Below are 21,422 nucleotides of genomic sequence, written 5' to 3'. Positions count from 1 at the left end.
CTCAGTATGTCAGTTGATCCCCCGGTTTGTCTGCCTCTTCAGGAGGACCTTCTGTCGCAGCAGCAGGGGACGGTCCTCCACCCGAACCTGTCCAGTCTCCACCTCCATGGTTGGAGATTGAGCGGCGACAGTTGAGGCCATTTGACTTGCCTCCTGAAGTCTGTAACATCATTCTGGCAGCCAGGCGTCCCTCCACAAAGTCGGTATATGCCTGCAGGTGGAACAGATTTGTGGCATGGTGCACAGCAAAGGCTGTGGATCCCCTCTCTGAGGTTCTTCTCTTCCTTCTTTCTCTTGCCCAGCAGGGCTCTGCTCTGGCCACTATCAAGGGCTATCTTTCTGCCCTTTCAGCCTTCCTAAGGCTGCCTGATCTTTGTTCAAGTCCCCTGTTAATCGATTCCTGAAAGGCATCACACACACGTTTCCACCTGTTCCCTTCATGATGTCTCAGTGGGACTTGAACCTGGTTCTTACTTTTCTGATGTGCGCTCCCTTTGAGCCACTTCACAACTGTCCTATCCGCCTTCTTACTCTGAAGACTGCTTTCCTGGTTGCCATCACCTCTGCCAGGAGAGTGTGTGAGCTCCAGGCTCTATCCTCTAAACCTCCTTTCCTTTCTGTCCATCCTGACAAGGTTGTGTTGCGGACAAAACCCTCTTTCCTGCCTAAGGTAGTCACAGCCTTCCATATCGGGCAGTCTATCACCTTGCCCACCTTTTTTCCGCCTCCGCATCCCTCAAAGGAGGAAGAGCGGCTCCACCGTCTGGACCCAAAACGTGCGCTTTCATTCTATTTGGATCGCACACGCCAGTTCCGGGTGGATGACCAACTCTTTGTTGGTTACGTGAGCGCTAAGAAAGGACAGGCGGTGCACATACGGACATCTCTCGGTGGATCGTGCTATGCATCCAAGCGTGCTACTCTTTGGCTAAAAAGGAACCTCCTGCTGGGCTGAGGGCCCATTCCACTCCACCCATTCCTACTGCCCTGGGCCGAGGAGTCCCCTTGCAGGACAAATGTCAGGCAGCTACATGGGCCTCGCTGCACATGTTCGCAAGACACTACTGTCTGGACAGCCAAGTCCAGAGGGATGGCTTCTTTAGCCGTTCCGTCCTCCAGGACTTTCTGGTGTGAATATTGGTTCGCAGACCCACCACCGGGGTTGGTATTGCTGGGGTATCTATTCTAAGGTAAGGAATCTATCACTAACGTGTCTCTTTCAGATGCACAAGTTACTACTTGTGTAACTATATATCTGTAAGAGACATTAGTTAGTGATGGATTCCTTACTGACCCACCCATCCTTCCTGAGAACCGATATCTAGGGTTACGGTCATCCCCTTTCAGGGCCCTAGTTTCAATGGCACCAGTGTTGGTTTTTAGCATGGCTCTGCGTTTCTGGTGCGGAAAAGCTGTGTCTAAGAACTGACGTCAGCACGCGGAGGCGGCGTCTAAGTACTCCGACATCATCACGGCACCCACGACGCCGATGACTGACGCGGAGCCGCAGACGACGCCTACCGACGCGCAAGGGTACTGCTACGCAAATATTTCCAGATCCAGTCTGACGCCTGGGGATATTCTAAGGTAAGGAATCTATCACTAACTAATGTCTCTTACAGATATATCGTTACACAAGTAGTAACTTGTGCTTCTAGTCACTTCTGGGCACCTAGGCTGTCTGGTCCCGGTCGTTTCTCTGCCCCTTACTCCGTTTCGATGCCCTGTTCGTTACATAGCCACTGATATGACAGGTGAGTTTTCTTCGCTTCTGAGGCCAGGGTGAACTCTGCATCTCGACTAGTTTAGGCCTGGTCCCAAATCAGCAAAGTTCTGACACTAACCAACATCTGCTCTATTCTGGTGCACAGAGTCTCCTCGAAGTCCAGCAAAATGATAAATTACAAGCTCAAGAGGGGAATTTGTAAATCCTACTCTAAACCCTTTGTTGATGGCATTTGTAGCTGTAGATCCATATTCTCTGCATGCTCCTGCCATCTAGTGTTGGTCATGGACATATGCAACCTGTTTTTATTTGATGTCTTGCTAGTCAAGAAGTATTGTGACTCCCATTAAGTTGGGAAGAACTCCGTTTTTGAATTTAGAATAGCCTCAATCAACAGAACAATTGTTATTTGTAAGTAACTTATTTCCTATGCTTAATCTCACATGCTATCCTCTAGGGGTGCACCTTTCATTCTTTACACTATACTCTGGTCCTTTACACATTACTCGTGTAAAATATAACACGCTGCGTAATAGGGCAAAGCAGGTATATAGTGAGGATGTGCAGAGATTTTATATAAAGCGCGTAGGGATGTTGCTACCTCTGTCAGGGTGTGGGTAAAAAAATGCCTAAATCCCTGAAGAATTGGACTGCATCCATGTGCACCCTTGAAGTTTATTTAAATTAAATCAAATGTCTCGTCCCACAAGCCACCCTGGGAGAAAATAATGCAAGGCATAGGAATTACAGAACATTCTTGACTTCATTAGTATTGCGTTTATATATGTTTCCTCTTCTACATAATCTATGGAGGAGGTGGCTGGGGTGCACCTGTGTGGTGTTAGTATTTGTGTCTGTGTGGTTTGGCCAGGTGGCCTGTGCACAGTTAAGAGGCTAGTTTTAACATTTTAGACTGTCATTTATGTCCACAGCAAATCCTATTGAAGAGCTGCGCCTGACATTTCCAGTCCGAGATGGGGTGGTTCTGGAGCCTTTTCGCCTACAGCACAATCTTGCCGTCAGCAACCACGTCTTCCAGCTTCGGGACTCAGTCTACAAAACCCTGATGTTGCGGTAAGGCAACTTATAGTCTGTAATTTTATCACCATTTCTCGTATTGTCGACCCCGTGCAACTGCCACCTTCGTCAGCAGGGAGATCTTACCAATGACAGACTTCACTGTACAAATGGCAACAACCGAATGCCAAAAAAGCAGCATCCGATTGATGGGGGATATGGGTAGCAGCCCCCAACCCAATTCAAAAAGCAGGTTGGGAATAAAGGGTCAGACTGTCTCCTCGAGATGGGCTGCAGGGCCAATCCTGGTGTGATGCCATGCCTGGGCCCACCTTACCCGTCTTCCATTGTGTGGCATCATTCTCCATTTCTCCCCTTCCTTTGTCTGCTACTGATGGTCAAAACAACCCGTAAACCTAGAAAGATAGTCCACCGAAGAGGGTAAAAGGTAGGTGGGTTAGGATGGAATGAAATGAACACGTTGCCATGTTGGTTACCACATGTGATTTAAGAAACAGCGGATAGGTAATTCAGAGCATGTAACTGCCAAGGTGGACATACATGGCGAAAAAACATGTAGCATTTCTTGGTGAACTTTCCCCTGTGAAACGCGTAGTACCTGCTAACCAACCCCAGATCTTGAGGGGTGAGATGGCTTTGACCAGACTCTTTGATTTCATATGCTTTGATCATGGCAAATTCCTGACCCTTTTGACATTTTCAAATGGCTAGTGTTGTTGAAAAGACTGTTTGTGCCTCTATCTCTCATTGCTTTATATGTTCCTGGTTGGATTAATGTTATTAATTCAAAAGTGGGGTTACTGTTCTTAATGAGACACAAGTAATGTCTGTCGAGAGAAAAAAGAGGAAGGTATCGAGGTACTATGCTAATCAAAAAGAGCGTCAACAAGTTTCTCTTGTTGGCCTCACACATCCCAAGGGATGTCATGCTTCATCATTGGTGCTCCTCGTTGGGCCGGCGCTGCAATGCCGTACGGGGTCCCCCGAAGGGTCACTTTTGCAGAGATCTTTTCTTTTTTTTTGTTGCCGTTTGAGGAGTGTGTGTGTTCTTAGTGGGGTCATGAAAAGTGAGTGTGCGATTGAATATTAAAACTGGCTAAGGGATATCCCAAACGTTTTAAATCTACTGGTACCCTTGTCCTGTCCGTAGGTTGTTGTTAGTAGTGGGCTGATAATGGCCCCTAGTAACGAAAGGTCAACATTTTTCACGCCAAAAAATGGTCAGATTGATTGATACCTGGAGCTTCATCAGGACAAGAAAAAGTCAAAAGGTTTTGTTAAGTCAAACCCAATCTTGATTTATGGTTGAGCGGTCCCACTTTATCTTATTTAGGGTGATACCTGCTGGTGAATAGTTCACATCGTTGCTTCGACCTAGAATGCTCAAAGGAGAAGAGAGAGACACACACGTTACTTAGACAAACAAAGGAAAAATATTTAATGATGTCCAACTATGGTCTCTAGTTGGTAAATATACATCTAGTGCAGACTCACTGGTCATACAGGAATGAGCGACGAACAAGTAATATTTCAGTCTGGCGCCATTGTTAATTTCAAGGTCATCTCATGTATTCCATACTCGTATTTTTATTTTTGTGGTGCATAGGTGACATTGTACAAATCACATGTCCCTGTTAGTAATTAGTATCACATATGTTCCATATCCTCAATCGCATGGTAACCCCCACCGTTACGTGCTCTAAGTATCCATGGGAAAGGAGAGCGAAAAAGGAAGCTGTGTATTATAAGCTAGGCTCGTGGACGACTGGAGTAGCGCTTCTATAGTTCCCACCACTGGTGGGAGAAGCATCCTACTTACGTTTTTGGCAGGTGCTCGACTGGCTGCACCTACCTTCGAACATGCGTGCCTGTATGGTAGACGCATGGTTGAACGACATCTATAAAGTAGGATTCCTCACGTTACCCGACTTCCGGCTGCCTGGATTCCTGTGGGCATGTACCGAGCCAATGCGCATGTCCGGGCACCATCTTGCAGTGGAGCGGAGTGTTTTGATTCTGAATACGTGGATTCCGAATCTGGACAGGGTTTTGTTTGAGAATATCAAGTGTAATGGCAATATATTTATAAATGTAATGGTCAGTATGGAACAGTAGTCACTCGAGTAAAAGTTGTTTACCAATTATTCGGGTCAATGCTTCATACAAGCCAAAAGTGTATATGTGCTAACAGATCTCTGACTGGTTTAGTATTATCGAAGGAAAATCACAGTTCAGTGATACTGCCTACAATGAGTACCCCATACTAGTCAGATGGGTACGAGTGATTGGTACAGAGGGATTCTACCTTTCATTGTGGAGTAATCTTTGTAGTGTAGGTTCTGTAGTTCTGTCTTGGGGTATAGAAGTGCAGACAAATGTATGGATAATTGAAGTCCCACCAGCAATAGTGACTGTGATGGCTGTCCTGTTTCCGTCTGGTGTGTACGACAGATGGGTGTAGGAGGAGTCTCCCACTCCTGATGACTTGTGTTTGTAAAAATGTCAGTATTTTATTTCTGCCTTTCGGTAGCCACTGATAGATATGTGCCATTTCTCCCTGCTGGTTATGATGGTGAGAAATGTCATATTGTGTCTCATTGTTAGAATATGTGTGGACTAAATTTTCAGCCCCATATTTCTATATTTGTATTGCCCTTTTCCCTGATGCCTAGGGTCATACGTTGTCCGGGTGAGTTAAAAGTCAAACCATGGGATATCCTCGTGTAATCCCTTCTTGTTCATCAAACAGTGAAATAAAAAGGTCTCTGCTAAAGTGACCCTTCGGGGGATCCGTAGGGCACAGATAGCAGCACCGTCCCAACGTGGAGGACAGCCCAATGATGAAGCATTATATCCCTTGCGATGTGTGAGGGCAACAAGACAAACTCTGTGACAGTCTCTTTTTGATTAGCATAGTACCTAGATACCCTCTCCTCTTTCTTCTCTCGACAGACACTACTTGTCTTAAGGAACGGTAACCCCACTTTTGGATTGATATAGTTTTGTGGAGAATGGGTACTGGACCTTCATCAGCTCCTATTCTCCACCCCCCACATCCCCTCCATCACCCTGTTCCTCATTTGATGGATTAATGCTATGTCTGTAGGGGATGGTGAGAATTTAGTCTCTGGGTCTCTTACAGAGCTTACTTATTTAGGGTGGGTGGATAGATATTTTACTGGCAAATTTCTGGCATAGGTTACTCCTGTCTCTAAACTGTTTAGGTGCCCTATTTGTAGACAGTTGGCCGTGGGTGTGGTGTTCTCGCTACCCTTTGCCATGTAGGTATGGATTGTCTGTTTTTGCCTCACCAAAGAGGGCCCAGTTTCTTGTGTTTACAGTGTTCTTCTCAATCATCCCTCTCTGACAGTCTCTTTTCTTTCTTTCACTTAGACCAGACCTGGAGCTTCAGTTTAAATGTTACCACCACGAGGACCGACAAATGAATACCAATTGGCCAGCCTCTGTGCAAGTCAGCGTGAATGCCACCCCTCTAACCATAGAACGTGGTGATAACAAGACTTCACACAAGCCATTGTATCTGAAACAAGTATGCCAGCCGGGCAGGAACACCATCCAAATAACTGTCACGGCCTGCTGCTGTGTAAGTCAGAGCTCTCCTTCAAGTAGTCTTTGTTACAGGGCATGATGGAAAGGATTGGCATGCAGAGCAGTGTAGAGCTTATGAGTGTTAGCAGTGAAAATCTGGTGGAGTGCTGCAGCGCAAGAAAATGGGTCTGTTACTGGGCCGGAGTACTGGGTTAGGAACGTATGACATCAAGGATTGAAGCATATTGACCGAGCTGAGTTGATAGCACATTAACTGGTCACTGACAGTATGCAGCATGTTTAGCTGTAGATCACCTGCTTTGTACACTCCTGCCATTTAGTGTGGCGTATGGGGCATTGCAAGTGTTTTTTTCATCGAAGGAAAAAGTTTTAGTTTTAACATGACTTGTGATTTCCTGCCTGAAGCGCTCATGGCACTGGGACAAATATTCACCTAGTCAAAGATATCCTGAGGTGCCCTGGGACACTGAGCTTACCTGGCTGAATCTTTTCCCCATCGCAGAGAACTCGGTGTTGAGATGATTGTGCTGTGGAGTTCTGGCCACGAAGGTCCCTAGGGAATACATTCTGCCTTCAGTGGAACATGAGCTCACCGCTTCTCCTGTCTCATATTTTGAAGAAGGTTGGTTCGGACTAGGCTTATGTCATTTTGATAGATTGAGCCAGGAGACTATGGTTTCCAGACCCGTTTACCCTAAGTCTTTGCCCTCCAATCCGCCTGTCTCTTGTGGAGGACCTCTTGTCTCAGAAATCCCCATAAACCTGGAAAAAGTATCTGCAAGACTGGAAAGGGAAAAAACATTCCCAGAGGCTAAACTGAATTACAAAGAAGCAAAAGCATTCCCTATAGTGAAGACAATCCTGGCATTGAGTGGCAAAGTTCGCCTTTACCAGAAGGGGCCAACTCTGACAGTGAGGACGATGGGGATGATAGCCTCATGCATACGACTAAAACCAAATACCGGGCTACACATGAGGACCCTGCAGGAGTTGCTACAGAGGCAATGGTCACAGGCATAAGGGAGTTGGGAGGATCTAGTGGTTGTCGCACAAGGAGATTCAGTGGTGGAACGCAAGGTTCTCTTCCAGGGGATCCTCATCAAAGTCATAAGCACTGAATATTCCCGCCCATGTGCGGGACCCCGGAAACAATATAAAAATATATATGTAAAAACACATATCTCGCTCCACATATATGTACGAACATATATTATTTTTCTCACACCAATGCAGCCCCAAAACTGAGGCTAAAACAATGTAATCACCTGTACATGTACTGCAATTAGTAAGGAAACAAAAAACACATTAGGTCAAATATCCCTTGAACCTTGTGTTTTAATGAGTAAAACCACTCATAAATCCTGAAAATTGCTAATAAATAGACATTGTTAGCCCTCAGGCTGCATTGTAAAACGATAGCATAGAAAATGAAACCATTTTCAACAAAAACTGGCACCGTGCCTTTAAGGCAGCCATGACCCCAGGCTTCCCATCATCCCTCAGGGGTGACGGTTAGGTCAGTTGTTCTTTCCGGCTCCTTCAGTCAGGACCCTGGTGAAACAGCTCCCTTTTCTTTTTGACTTTCTGTCAAACAATATTCTAACTACTACCTTTTTTAGGCTTAAAGGTAATTTTTCTGTCAAAATGCCTTCTCTCTTTGACAAATCCCCTTCATGTGGAAGGAAGAAGGCCAAGACTGACACTCATCCAGTGTGTATCTTGTGCCTGCCAGACTCTCATTCTTCAAGTTCCTGCGAACACTGTCCGGTTTTATCGTCCAGAACTCTCAAAGACAGAGAGAATTCGTATTTATAGGCTTTCTGAGAGAGGAAGATCTCCTAAGAAGCAGAAAAGTCGCAGGACGCGGTAGACGTCGAGAGGAATTCCGGCTTGTTCACCTTCGGCGTTGGGATCGGCTTCGAAGAAGCAATCGGCGACGAAGAAGAAGTCTTCAGCGTCGAGAGACAAGGTACCTCCACTACAGACCGCGTCTAGGAGTAGGTCGCCGTTGGAGCAGAGGAGCTCGACGGCGAGCCAACCGGTGTCGAAGCAGCATCGTCATGCTGTGACGTCGAGGCCTTCTCCGTCGACGCCTGACTACCGGCGTTCGACGTCGAGACAGCCTCCGTCGACTACTAGTCGTGGTCGTTTGACGTTGAGGGAGCCTTCGTTGACGATCAGGCATCGTCGCTCGACGTCGAAGCAGCCCAAGTCGACGCCTTGTCAATGGCGTTCGACGTTGAGGCAGCCTGTGTCGGAGTCAGCCCAGCAGCATTCAACGTCGAGGCATCCTCAGACGTCGCCAGATCGGCGTTCGATGTCGAAGCAGCCTCCATCGTCATCTGGCAAAAAGCCCTCGACGTCTAGGAATTCTCCGTCGAGGGACAGTCATCGTCACTCGAGGTCGAGGGAACATTCGAAGTCGTAGCAGCTGCGCTTGATGTCGGAGCATCCTCCGCCGTCTCCCGGACACCGGAGATCAGCGTCTAGGAGATCACGGTCGACGTCGAGAGGGCGCAGGTCATCTACAAGACATCGACATTCGTTGTCGAAGCAACCACCGTTGACTGATCAGCGGAGATCCAGAGAACAGGGTGGCTCGAATTCAAGGCATGTCTCCCCTGCAAAAACACAGGGAAGGTCATCTTTGAAGCAGGTGGTGTAAGAGTTGGATAGTCAATCATTGGACTATCCTCAGGCCCTTACATCTCAGCAGGGTTCCCCAATATCAACATCAGCGGCGGAGGTGGAGCAGTCCTCTGTACAGGATCCTCCCAACAAAAGGAGAAGGGTCTCCGATGAGAGCAGTCGGTTGAGGTCTTCCTCTAGTCGGTCTCTGGTGAGCCTGTCTTCATCCTCCTCGGCATGTCGCAGTAACAGATCTTCGGATGGGGAAGTCAGCTCCTCGGACAGTGAGAGGTCCAGGCATTCTCTTCCAAGGTCGCAGCATGGACAAGCGGATCAACCTCCTCGGCACGTTCGCCAGTGAGAGATCGCACCCAGAAGTCTCCTTCTGTTCGTCTTTCCCCAAGATGCCCACTCGGCAGCGGACAAGGAGACGGCGGACCATTTGAGGGGTATCGAGAAGAAGCCTCCCGCCTCAAAGAGCGGTCGCGCTCTAGAGTGCGCTCCAGTAAGAGAAAATCTAGGTCCAGGAGCAGAAGGCGGTCCCGTAGATCTTCAAGTTCATAGAGGACCCGCTCTCACAGGAATTACTCTCTGACTCTAACAGACAGCCCACCATCGAGAATATCTCCAACTGAGGATATTTTTTCGTTCCAAGACATCTTGGGCAGGGGAGCCCTGAAGCTAGCAGTGCCTATGACAGCTCCGCAGGTCAAGACGACGGTCATCTTTGAAACCCTGCAGCACAGATCGGCACCCAAACCTTTGCTGCTGTTGGTCCCGGGCATCATGGATCCGGTGAATGAGGTTTTCCTGACTCCGGCGACGGTGAAGTCTGTCCCAGCGAGGATTCTTAAAAAATATCGCTAGCCTGAAGAAGATCCTTTGTTCCTCAAGTCAGACCCACCACCAGATTCAGTAATCATTGCGGCGGCTAAAAAATCCAATGCGGTGGCCTCCTCATCCACGGTACCGCTGGATAAGGATAGCAAGTTGCAAGACTCATGGGGGAGAAGAGTGTGTAACACCTCAGCCTCTTTCCTCAAGGTCGCCAATGCGGAAGCTCTACTGGGCAGATACGATGGATCTCTGTGGGACTCACTTCAGAGGTTTTCTGGAAAGCTTCCTCCGGAAGATAGAAAGGACTTTGAAGAGATTCTGATGGAGGGCAGTCAAGTCTCCAATCAGGTTTATAGGGGCGGCAGCAGATGGAGCTACTCTGGCTGCGCATGGATATGCGCATGGGATCACAGCAAGGAGATCCTCACGGTTGCGCCTGACAGCCTTAAAACCCGGGCGCAAGCCAGAATCCTAAACCTTCCTTTTTCGGGCACATCTCTCTTTGGGGCGAGTGCTGATGAAGAGATGCAACGGATGAAAACTGAGTTAGACACCCTTAAAGCCGTGGGGCTTGAAAAGAAAAAGGAATTCCGGAAGAAATTCCGCTCTGACAACAAGGGCTCTTCGAAGCAGACGGTTCAAACCCCTCACTGGCAGAAGGGTCAGAACCAACAAGGCCAACAAAAATCACAATATAAAGGCAAGCGCAATTCCAAAGGAGGTGGGAATCCGCGCCAAGGCAACAGCTTCATTAAGCCTCAGCAGAAACAATGAGTCTTCACTTCGCCCAGCGCTGTTGTCCACTCCCGTGGGGGGAAGCATTGCTCATCCCAGGGCAGAGTGGCAGGCCATTACAAAAGATCAATGGGTGTTGTATACGCTGCAGAATGGGTACTGTCTTCGTTTTCATAGTCTACCTCCATCTGTTCCTCCGATGCCAACGTCAAGCCACCAGCTACAACTGCTAAAGAAAGAAGTAGCGACACTCCTCGAAAAATCATCCATCGAGAGGGTGCCGGTGGCTCAAAGGGGGAATGGAGTCTATTCAAGGTATTTTCTGGTCAGAAAAAAGGGCCAGAAGGCATAATACAGGCCCATTCTGGACTTGAGGACACTCAATCAAAATGTCGGAAAAGAAAAGTTTCGCATGTTGGCGCTTCATCAAATATATCCACATCCCAGGAAGGGGGATTGGAAGTGTTCGCTGGACCTTCAAGATGCATACTTTCATGTCCCAATACGGCTCGATCACAGGAGATTCCTGAGGTTCCGAGTGGGGACCTCCCACTACCAGTACAAAGTCCTACCGTTTGGGTTGAAGTCGGCTCCCAGGGTGTTCAGAAAGTGTCTCGCAGTGGTGGCGGCAGCTCTACGCTGCAGGGGGGTCTTCGTATACCCATATCTAGACGATTGGCTGTTGAAAGGTCCTTCCCCAGACAACGTAAGGAATCAATTCCAGACCTGCATAGAACTATGTCAGCGGCTAGGCCTACATGTCCACTACAGCAAATCTGTCTCCCAACCCACTCAGAAGATTCACCTCCTAGGAGCTCTGCTAGACTCCGAGCTAGGAAATGTGTTTCCTTCGGAGGAGAGACAGTTTTCCATAACGCTAAAGTGCCAGCAAGTTCTTCGCAGCAGGACTCAAAGTGCGGAAAATAGCCTCCCTCCTAGGGTCGATGGCGTCATGCATTTTCTTGATACCGAATGCCAGACTTCAGATGCGTCCTCTTCAGCAGGATCTGAAGGACAAATGGGACCAGCAATCAGCTCGCTGGGAGGATCAGATCACTTTGTCAGAGGTGGCTCCAGCTTCCATCCCGTGGTGGACAAAGAAACAGAACATGCAGGTGGGAGTTCTCTTCCATCAACCTCCTCCTGCGCAAACGATAATCACAGACGCGTCTCTACAAGGCTGGGGAGCGCACATGGGGCCTCTCCAAGTGCAGGGTCTGTGGTCTTCCAAAGAGAGCACCTACCACATCAACTTGCTGGAATTGAGCAGTCCACCTTGCCCTCAAAGCGTTCCTTCCCTCGCTTCAGGAGGCAGCGGTTCTAGTACAAACTGACACCACCACCACGATGTACTACTTGAACAAGCAGGGAGGAATACGTTCAAGGACGCTATCACTGGAAGCTCAGCGCATCTGGCATTGGCTTCTGGCTCGCAAGTTGTCTGTTCAAGCAGTCCACCTCCCAGGAGAGCAGAATGTGAGGGCGGACGCACTAAGTCGGCACTTCGAGGACAGAGAGGACTGGGTTCTAAACGACTAAGTGCTAGAAGGTATTTTCCAGTCTTAGGGTTGTCCTTCTATAGACCTCTTCGCGGGCGAAGTAAACAGCAAATGCCCAAGCTTCGCCTCAAGGTTCTACCGGCCAGGAAAAAGAGGGAATGCTCTTTTGATCGACTGGTCAGGGGAATTTATGTACGCTTTTCCACCCCTTCCGTTGATCCCGAAGGTGGTGAGCAAGCTGAACCACTCGTGCACATCAATGTCCTGATTGCCCCCGACTGGCCGAGACAATGATGGTACACAGACCTGCTTCACCTGTCAGTGGCTCCTCACAAGAGGCTTCCATGCAGGCCGGTCCTGTTATCGAAGATGAACGGGAGGATTCACCATCCCAACCTTCCGTCACTGAGCTTGGCAGCATGGCTCCTGAGATCATTCAATACGTCCATCTAGGTCTGCCACAGGACTGCATGTCCATTCTGAAAGAAGCACGACGGCCTTCCACAAGACATTCTTACGCATGCAAGTGGAAGCGGTTCTATATGTGGTGTATGCAGAATGGGCATAATCCGGTGAAGGGTCCGGAAGAAGCAGTTATTCCCTACTTGTTGTACCTGGCTAAAGCAGGGTTGAAGTTAAATTCCATTAAGGTGCATTTAGCTGCTATAACAGCTTATAGGCGATCACCTTCACAAGCTTCTTTTTTCCAGTTGCCAGCAGTAAAGGATTTCCTGCAGGGTCTGAAAAAGGTGTACCCTCCAATACGTCCTCCTTCTCCTCCCTGGGAGCTGAACCTAGTACTATCAAAATTGATGGGCCCTCCTTTTGAGCCCATTCATAAAGCTTCTTTACAGCACATTTCCTAGAAAGCCGCTTTTTTGGTTGTGATTGTCAGCTCGTAGGGTGAGCGAGATTCAGGCTCTCTGTACCAAGGAACCATATACAGTGTTTCATTTGAATAGAGTGGTGCTGAGAACGCACCCTTCTTTCCTGCCGAAAGTGGTGTCAGATTTTCATGTCAATCAGTCGATTTCTCTGCCGACTTTCTTTCCCAATCCCTCTACTCCAGCTGAGAGGGCTTTACACTATTTGGACCTGAAAAGGGTTTTAAAGTTCTATCTGGACAGGTCCAAGTCTATTCTGCATTATGATCAGTTATTTGTTAACTATGGATCGATCAGAACTGGTCATGCAGCATCGAAACGTTCCATTTCCAGATGAATCGTTTCGTGTATCAAACTTGCTTACCAATTGGTGCAAAAACCTCTGGGGTTTACCCCTAAAGCGCATTCCACTAGAGGTAGAGCTGCCACGGCGGCTTACCTGCATAATGTGCCCATGTCTGAGATTTGTAAAGCGGCGACCTGGAGGTCTGTCCATACATTTACCAGACATTACTGTCTAGATTCTGACACAAGAGCAGATACCCAGGTGGGCCATTCCTCCTTGAGGAATCTGTTTAACAGCTGAGTTATTGGCTGTTATGATTTGGTTGGGTCATGTACTTCTCATTTACCTGCAGGTGGTTGATGGGCTTCTATTCTATTCAGTGCTTATGACTATTGATGAGGATCAACTAAGGAGTGATCCAGTGACCGAGTAAAGAAGAACAAGAAGAAAAAAAGGGGAGATTATTTTTGTGTGTTTTGTTTTTATCCCTAAAGGCTAACCATAGTTAGGAAATACCTAGAAAAGGCAACCTTGGCCCTAGTGCAATTATAAGAAAGGGAAAGACAAGTCTTTCTCTTTTTAAAAGGACCCTCACTCACCACTAGTTGGTGACCTGCTTCATCATAGGGTCCCCGCTGGGATTTCCGGGTGGACGGCAGACCCGAATGCAGGTTTGTTGCGGGGAGTCGCGTGTGCTGAAAATTGACACCGCGTGAAGATATCCCACGCCGTTCTACCCATGAAGAGAGTACTCGTCTCTCAATAAGTTTTTTGCTCCTGTGAATTGCAGTGAGCTGCCACGGGTATCAACTGTGAGTAACACTTTAAAGCGAAGTAACCTTTTCACACTAAGAGCCTCACGGGAGGGTGCGCCTTAGCGCGCACTCCACCGGAGGACTAATTTTAAATTACTTTAGGTCCTGACGAATGCTGAGCGACTTTGCGTTATTAGCAGCAGAAACATGTTGACCATTTAATTAAAGGACACAGGTTTCCTAATACAGAACAGAGTTTGTCCGCTTTGCACCGATTTTAACTTAATACGGGTTGGCCTTTATTAAAATTTTATATAGGTTTCAACCGTGTATTTTTTAACCTTACACTCACAGTTGCGCTCACATATTGTTTAGAGCACTGTTACACACACCACCATCCCGCTCCGCTGTAATTCAGGAGTTGTAGCATGCTGGGGAGGCATTCAGCCGCCTCAGCGGGGACCCTATGATGAAGCATATCACCAACTAGTGGTGAGTGAGGGTCCTTTTTAAAAAGAGAAAGACTTGTCTTTCCCTTTCTTATAATTGCACTAGGGCTAAGGTTGCCTTTTCTAGGTATTTCCTAACTATCGTTCGCCTTTAGGGATAAAAACAAAACACACAAAAATAATCTCCCCTTTTTTTGTCTTGTTCTTCTTTACTCTGTCACTGGATCACGCCTTAGTTGTTTATTATATACTGACAGGGGTATAGGAGTGTCCACTCATACCCTCACTCTCTAGTTGATTTAACTTGTATTGATGAGGATCCCCTGGAAGAGAAGGATAAGTTACTTACATGTAATCCTAGTTCTCTTCCAGTTTAACCTTCTCTTCCAGGGGTATCCTCATCAAAGTCATAAGCAACCCACCCGCCTCCCCAGGTAAATGAGATTCGGTACTATTACAATCTTATGGTTGAGCCCTGTCTTCAGGGTTATGCAAAGAACTGACTTAACTGTCACCCCTGAAGCATGATGGGAAGCCTGGGGTCGTGGCTGCCTTAAAGGCACAGTGCCAGTTTTTGTTGAAAATGTTTTCATTTTCTATGCTATTGTTTTACAATGCAGCCTGAGGGCTAACAATGTCTATTTATTAGCAATTTTCAGGATTTATGAGTGGTTTTACTCCTTAAAACACAAAGTTCAAGGGATATTTGACCTAATGTGTTTTTTGTTTCCTTACTAATTGCAGTACATGTACAGGTGATTACATTGTTTTAACCTCAGTTTTGGGGCTGCATTGGTGTGAGAAAAATAATATATGTACGTACATATATGTGGAGCGAGATATGTGTTTTTACATATATATTTTTATATTGTTTCCGGGGTCCTGCACATGGGCGGAATATTCAGTGCTTATGACTTTGAGGGTACCCCTGGAAGAGAACTAGGATTACAGGTAAGTAACTTATCCAACATCACAATAGGCAGACCTTTCAAATAACCATCTCCCTTGGTTATCGTAACAACTGATGCATCTCACTAAGGGTGGGGATTTGACATGGAAAGATAGAACATCAGATTTCCATGGAGCCTGGAGAAGGCAGTAAAACGCATAAATGGGTTGGAACTCAAGACTGTGTTCCTAGCCCTAAAGGCTTTCATGCATAGATCAAGGCAATGATGGTGCTGGTCCAAACTGATAAACTAACACCATATTCTGCCTCAAAAAGAATAGGAATATTTAATAACAATGGTAGCAATTCATCTACCTGGAGTACAAAACACACAAACAGGATAGATGATGAAGTGCAAACCAGCAGCAATTACCCTATTCCTCATGCACCACAATCAGCCAGACAAATGTGTTTCTATGACCTGATATAAATTATGGAGAGTTCCTCCAGAACTGCAGTGGTTGGACAAGAGTCCCTGCACGGCTGCTCCCGGTTTTTGCAGCTGGCTCTCCCAGTGTATCTCTGATTAGGAGCGAAGTCTGGGTTGGGAGTCAGCAGATCGGTATGACCTCTGGCGATAAACTCTGGGGTAAAGACAACTCTCCTTATTAATGGCCAAACGCCTGGGTTTTATAGGCTTTTGATCACGGTTTTCAAAGCACCTCAGGGCTAGACAGTGTTATCATCTTAGACTAAACTAACACTGTCTAATTTATATAAGCTTAACCCCTTAGCAGCTGTGCCTTAAATACATCTATGCTGAGGCAAAGTGCTCTTCCATTGACCCCCCTCCCCCCACACACACACACTGCACAACCCGCATTCAAAAAGGGTGCTACCATTACCTTCCACTGGAACACCCCTCTAGCAGACATCTGCAAAGCTACTGCTTGGTCAACACCGCACATGTTTACCAAACACTTCTGTGTGAATGCCCTTTACAGAGAACGGGCAATGGTGGGCCAAATTGTGTTAAGGAATCAGTTTCAAATATCTGCATCATCTGCCCACCTACCACTGATTTGGGTAAGTTGCATTACAGTCAGAGCATGTGTATCTAGAGCCGGACATTCTAAGAACAGAAAATGTTACTTACCTTGCAAGATCGGTTAAGTAGCTTGTAGTGTTGTATACTCACATGTACCCTCCCATCTCCCTTGAAGCTTGCAATGTTCACAGATAATCCTCTTTTTTTTTTTTCAACATACATATCACAATGCACAGTATACTTGTATTCCTCTCTGCACTCCACTTACACTACTCACCCCTGGACAGAAAGCAGTCTTAGGTGGACCCTGCGAGCTTGTGAATTGTAGACTATAGTAGTAGTCCCAACAGGTCTTGCAAAATGTTTTTGTTGAAAGAACTTAGTCACAATGTCACAGCCCAAAGCTAGATGGCAAGAGTATGCATAGCATGGAATCTACAGTACTACACAATGCAAACAGATGCTTGCAGGGTGACGAACATTTTCCTTCTTGTTTCAGTTCCTTAGAGCTCTTCCTCTTTAATGGGTATCTTCATTAAATTCTCTTTCCAGATCTTGGGATTTTGGAGGTCCTTTGTCAGCCCTAAAGTAAATGCAGTTTACCTTAATTTAAGGATGAATACATATGGGGGGATAAATAATTATTTGTGTTCTCTAAAATAGGCAAAAGTGAAAAGGGGTTTTAAGCAGTAAGGCCGCTGTTGATGTTTTAAATTCATTTTTAGTTTTTGTATTTGATTCTTTTCTTAAACGACATATTAAAGCATGAAGCAGTGGAAAGCACATGCTGCATTTACATAGGAATTGTTTTTTGCTTAAAGTTTGTCCCCCTTTTTAAAGACTAAAGGATCTCCCACACCAGTTTGAGATTCCATTCATTGTTGATCAATTTAATGAAGGTGCTCCTAAAAGGGAACTGTTACGGGCTGGTAAGTGTCCTTTCGTGTCATTCTATGTAAACACTTGGTCTGCTGTAAATGTGCTGAATACACTCTCCCTTTCTTGCAGTCTCACCTCTTCGTGCTACAGTTGGTTCACAGACCATCTGTGCGCTCAGTCCTCCAAGGGTTAATTAAGAAGCGACTTCTGCCTGCCGAGCATTGCATTACCAAAAGTAAGTTGTGGCAGCATTTGTACTTGATGCATTAGTGGTCTCTTTCTTGACACATCGGTCGAAAAGCTGAGAAATGGAATGAGCTACTGTTCTGAACCAATAACACTGGATGGACCTGGAGAAGTGGTATTCAGGTACTCCCACTCACACCTCTTACATTCTTCAGTGGACAATTGCATGAACTCACGAAACCTATGCTTGACCTTATGGCCACCGGTATGAATACCGGCGGGTGCGCTCAGTGTTTCGTTTTTTAAAGGACAATGAAATAAGTACCTTTGTGCTGGGTAGCAGTAGGGATCTGTCATTCAGCACCAATATACCCAATATGCTCTAATGCACATTTTATGTTCTTGCATTAGCTAAAAAGCCCCAACTTACCAGCAACAAAATTACTTTAATAATTTGTAAACTGGACTACTGCATCAGGCAACTAATGGGTATCTGCTGAACTGCCCACCCCAAAAGAATCGTTATTCACTACAAGAAAACAGTCACCCAAATGCATATGACTATATATACACACCAAGCAGGCAAGCTGCTGGTCAGTGTGATCTAATGAACTTAATGCCTTATCCATGCTCTTTCCCTTCATGGCACACCCTCTCATATCTCCGCTTCATGCACACCATGTCTCAGATCTCACTCTCTTTGCCCTGCCAACCAAAATGATCTCTCGACTCACTAACCAGCCTGCCCCTTCTCAAAGTTTAGTTGTTGTTTTTTTAACTGTTTGGACTCTTCTGGAATTCAGACTCTGAGGCACCTCCCTCTAGATTTAAAATGAGCTCTAAAAACCCACCTACTGATTCTTAAAAAAATAGTTTGCTTACCATTGTCTCGTCTGCCACCTCAGATCCTTGTATAAATATGCACACGAACACCCATTCTGACATGTATTATGTACATATGTTATAAATGTTGTGTATTGCCCTGCCCAAGTTTCTGATTTTACAGCTTCAGTGTCGTGATCTTCTGTTTCTTAAAATCAACCCCCTGGCAGTTGTTTAATCCTGGGTGGATTCAGTCTAACGAATCCACATTGTGTTGTAAGGATTCTGGACTTTAACCGTTTTACCTTTAGTTCTTGAATTCTTGTCACATTTTTAGATAGAACTTCACTGATGTTCAAGAATGCTGAATAACCCTGCTTTTGTTGGTATCACATAGGACTTAGTGTCTTAGAAGTGAGAAGTAATGAGCAGAGTGTGAAAAGAAAACTCCAGGAGGCTGCCACTTGACTAGATTTTCCTGCTGCTTCAATGGGAGTTTAGTGTGTCCCATGGTCTGGTAAAATGCATATTTTAATGTCTTAATTGCCCTCAAATGCAGACATTTTTTAAGGCTCGCAATAAATAAAAAATGGATTCCACTTCAAGGCCCTCAATTGGCCTGAATGCTCAAAGAACCTCCGCCAGTTGAATGGTAGTAATATGGTCCTACCTTGGAGGAAAAAAAGAAAGGATTGTTTATCTACCCATAATTTGGGCAAGAGCCTGCTAAAAGCCAACACAAATGATCATGGTCTACAAGTGTGCAAAGTTTCAGTCAACACTATATAGATAATTTTATGTACTCCGCATCTTCAAAAGTGCCTAGCATTCACTGCTTGAGTGTTGATGGACCCAACCCGGTTGAAAGTGTCCTTCAGAAGAGACTGTTCTCCATTCTAGAGAATAATTGATTTGTGTAAAGCTTCATCCAGTGCCTTGTCTTCTCCAGCCTTAGGGCTCAGTGGCCTCTTGTATATTCATAATACAGAATGATAAACATTTGATGAGACCCCTGCAGCGGAGCATGGCGCACCAGCGGAATCTGTTCAGTGGGAATTATAATAAACACACATTTGACAGTCTAGATGGCTGCCTGATAATCTCCTTGATGGTGGACAAAGGAGAAGAACTTTGCTTTCTGTTGATCTGTCTGCAATCCTTCTATGTACCCATGCGTTTCTGTCCATAGAGATTAGTTTGAAACATAACAGTAAATAATGAATGGAAAAATTCGATGAATTAGCGTTGGGCCTGATACAAGAAAGAGTTGACCGCTGAATCTGGACAGATTTAGCCAGATCAAACTACGGTCAGTGTTCCAGTTCAGCCACTACCTTTTGTTTCAGATTGTAAAGATGGATGCCTTTCTGGTAGGCATAGAACACCAACTGTGTCCCAGAACAGCCTGTATCACTTAAACATACGGGAAACTGGGGTAATCTCTCCTGCCTTTAGATTTTCAGCCAGCACTTACATAGAACTCCGCCTTTGCTGCCTCTTTGATCTTGCTGCCTAGTCTAATTCTTTTTCTGTCCCTTTTTACATTTCACCCATTTAGTTTATTATGGGTGTTTATCCACTTCATTTGACCTTGTTTCATAAAATATAAAGAAAAGTTAGGCACTTAACTGGCTTTTGAAAATTTGACCTCCGGAACTTGTCCTTGTTTACTATTTTTATGGACACAATTTCCAAGGAAACTACCATTCACTTGACTGGGAGGGACCCTTATTGTTTTGGTGGTCATCTTCAATATATTTATTGCTAGAAAGTGTGCGGCTGTATTTTGATCCGATTGCGCCGAAGGCGAGCCCGTCTGCGCCCGTCCGCGCCTAGGGCCATACCCCCTGTCTTTTTTGATTCCATTCACACTCTTAGATACATTTATGACAGAGAGGCGCTCTGGGCCTTAAATAGCAAGTCCTCTACAATGGGATGCACCGTAAGGGAACCAGGGGCCAAGGCCCAACTCAATACATCCCATTGTGCTAACTGCCTACAAGCCCTGCCCAATCTACTCCTGCAACCCATTGCGTCCCAAGGGAACCAAAAGGCGGACCCTATCGGGAAGGAAGATCCAGCGGTCAATTGCCTTCTTCTCAACGCGAGGTCATTAGTCAAACATAGCACGGAGGTAGCAGAGGTAATTCAGGACGCGGGCATAAAGATAGCATTCATCACCGAGTCATGGACTGATGTAGCGTCAGGTCCTGACATAGTCAAGGCCACCCCACCGGACTATGTGTGCTACACCCAAAATCGGGACAAGAGGAAAGGGGGTGTTCTAGCCATTATTTATCATAAAGCTATCGGAGGGTCCTTTCAATCCGGTCCCACTGGCCTCGAGGAGTCACTTCTTTTTACCTTCACCCTTTCCGATCATCAATCCCTTAGTGGCTGTCTTGTATACAGACCCCCAGGTACGAAAGCCCTATTTGTACTAGCACTGAGTAGGGTACTCGAAGCTGTAGCATCTGCCCAAAATTTCACTCTCCTGGGTGATTTTAATTTTCATCTTGAATGTGACTCCGACACAGACACCCGTGATCTAATTGACCTATTGCTGGGGGTTGATTTGATCCAACGGGTGTCAGGCCCGACACACAAAGCAGGACATACCCTAGACGGTATTTTTTCTAATCATCCCAGTCTGAAAGTTTCATTGGTTCTGCCGGTCCCCTGGTCCGATCACTCAGCGGTCTATTTCACGGTTTCTTTAACCACCCCCATGAAACCACCCAGTACTAGAAACGCCCCTAGACAGGTCAGAAAATGGAACAACATTAAAGGGGATACGCTGGATGACGTATTAAAAAATTCCCTGACATCCCTGTCCGACAATGTGGAGGAAGCAGCCACGGCCTATACAACCTGGCTAGATCGTGCCTGCCTACTCCTGGCTCCTCCTAAAATCACCTACTCCACTTGGGCAACTCCCGCCGCTCCCTGGTTTTCAGAACAAATCAGGGAGCATAAAGTACGGTGTAAAAAACTGGAGAGAATTTGGCGAATGAACTAGTGTGAAACAGACAAGCAAATTCTTAATTCGGAGCAAAGAGTCTATAAAGAAAGAATCTTGCAGGCAAAAAGGGCTTCCCTCACAAAACAGATCAAAGAAGCCAGCAATACCCCAAAAGAATTATTCCAAACAGTTTCATCCCTGGCAAACCCTAAAACCATAGAAATTCCCC

At 46.1% G+C, this 21,422-nt stretch overlaps 1 protein-coding gene across 4 annotated transcripts in view; it reads left to right on the top strand.

Annotated features, from left to right (window-relative positions):
* ZMIZ2 (zinc finger MIZ-type containing 2) overlaps nt 1–21,422 on the top strand; it is a 369,395-nt gene that overhangs the window by 242,859 nt on the left and 105,114 nt on the right. For all 4 annotated transcript variants that reach the window (XM_086943418.1, XM_086943421.1, XM_086943419.1 and 1 more), the window contains exons 10-12: nt 2,659–2,800; nt 6,158–6,368; nt 17,353–17,458. In XM_086943418.1, the coding sequence (XP_086799544.1) occupies nt 2,659–2,800; nt 6,158–6,368; nt 17,353–17,458 (459 nt within the window). The remainder of the gene's footprint in view (nt 1–2,658; nt 2,801–6,157; nt 6,369–17,352; nt 17,459–21,422) is intronic.

This window comes from Lissotriton vulgaris, chromosome 11 (assembly GCF_964263255.1).
Source record: "Lissotriton vulgaris chromosome 11, aLisVul1.2, whole genome shotgun sequence".
Classification (NCBI taxonomy): domain Eukaryota; kingdom Metazoa; phylum Chordata; class Amphibia; order Caudata; family Salamandridae; genus Lissotriton; species Lissotriton vulgaris.
The sequence above is the reverse complement of the archived record's forward strand: the minus strand, read 5'-3'. Positions and strand labels throughout refer to the sequence as shown.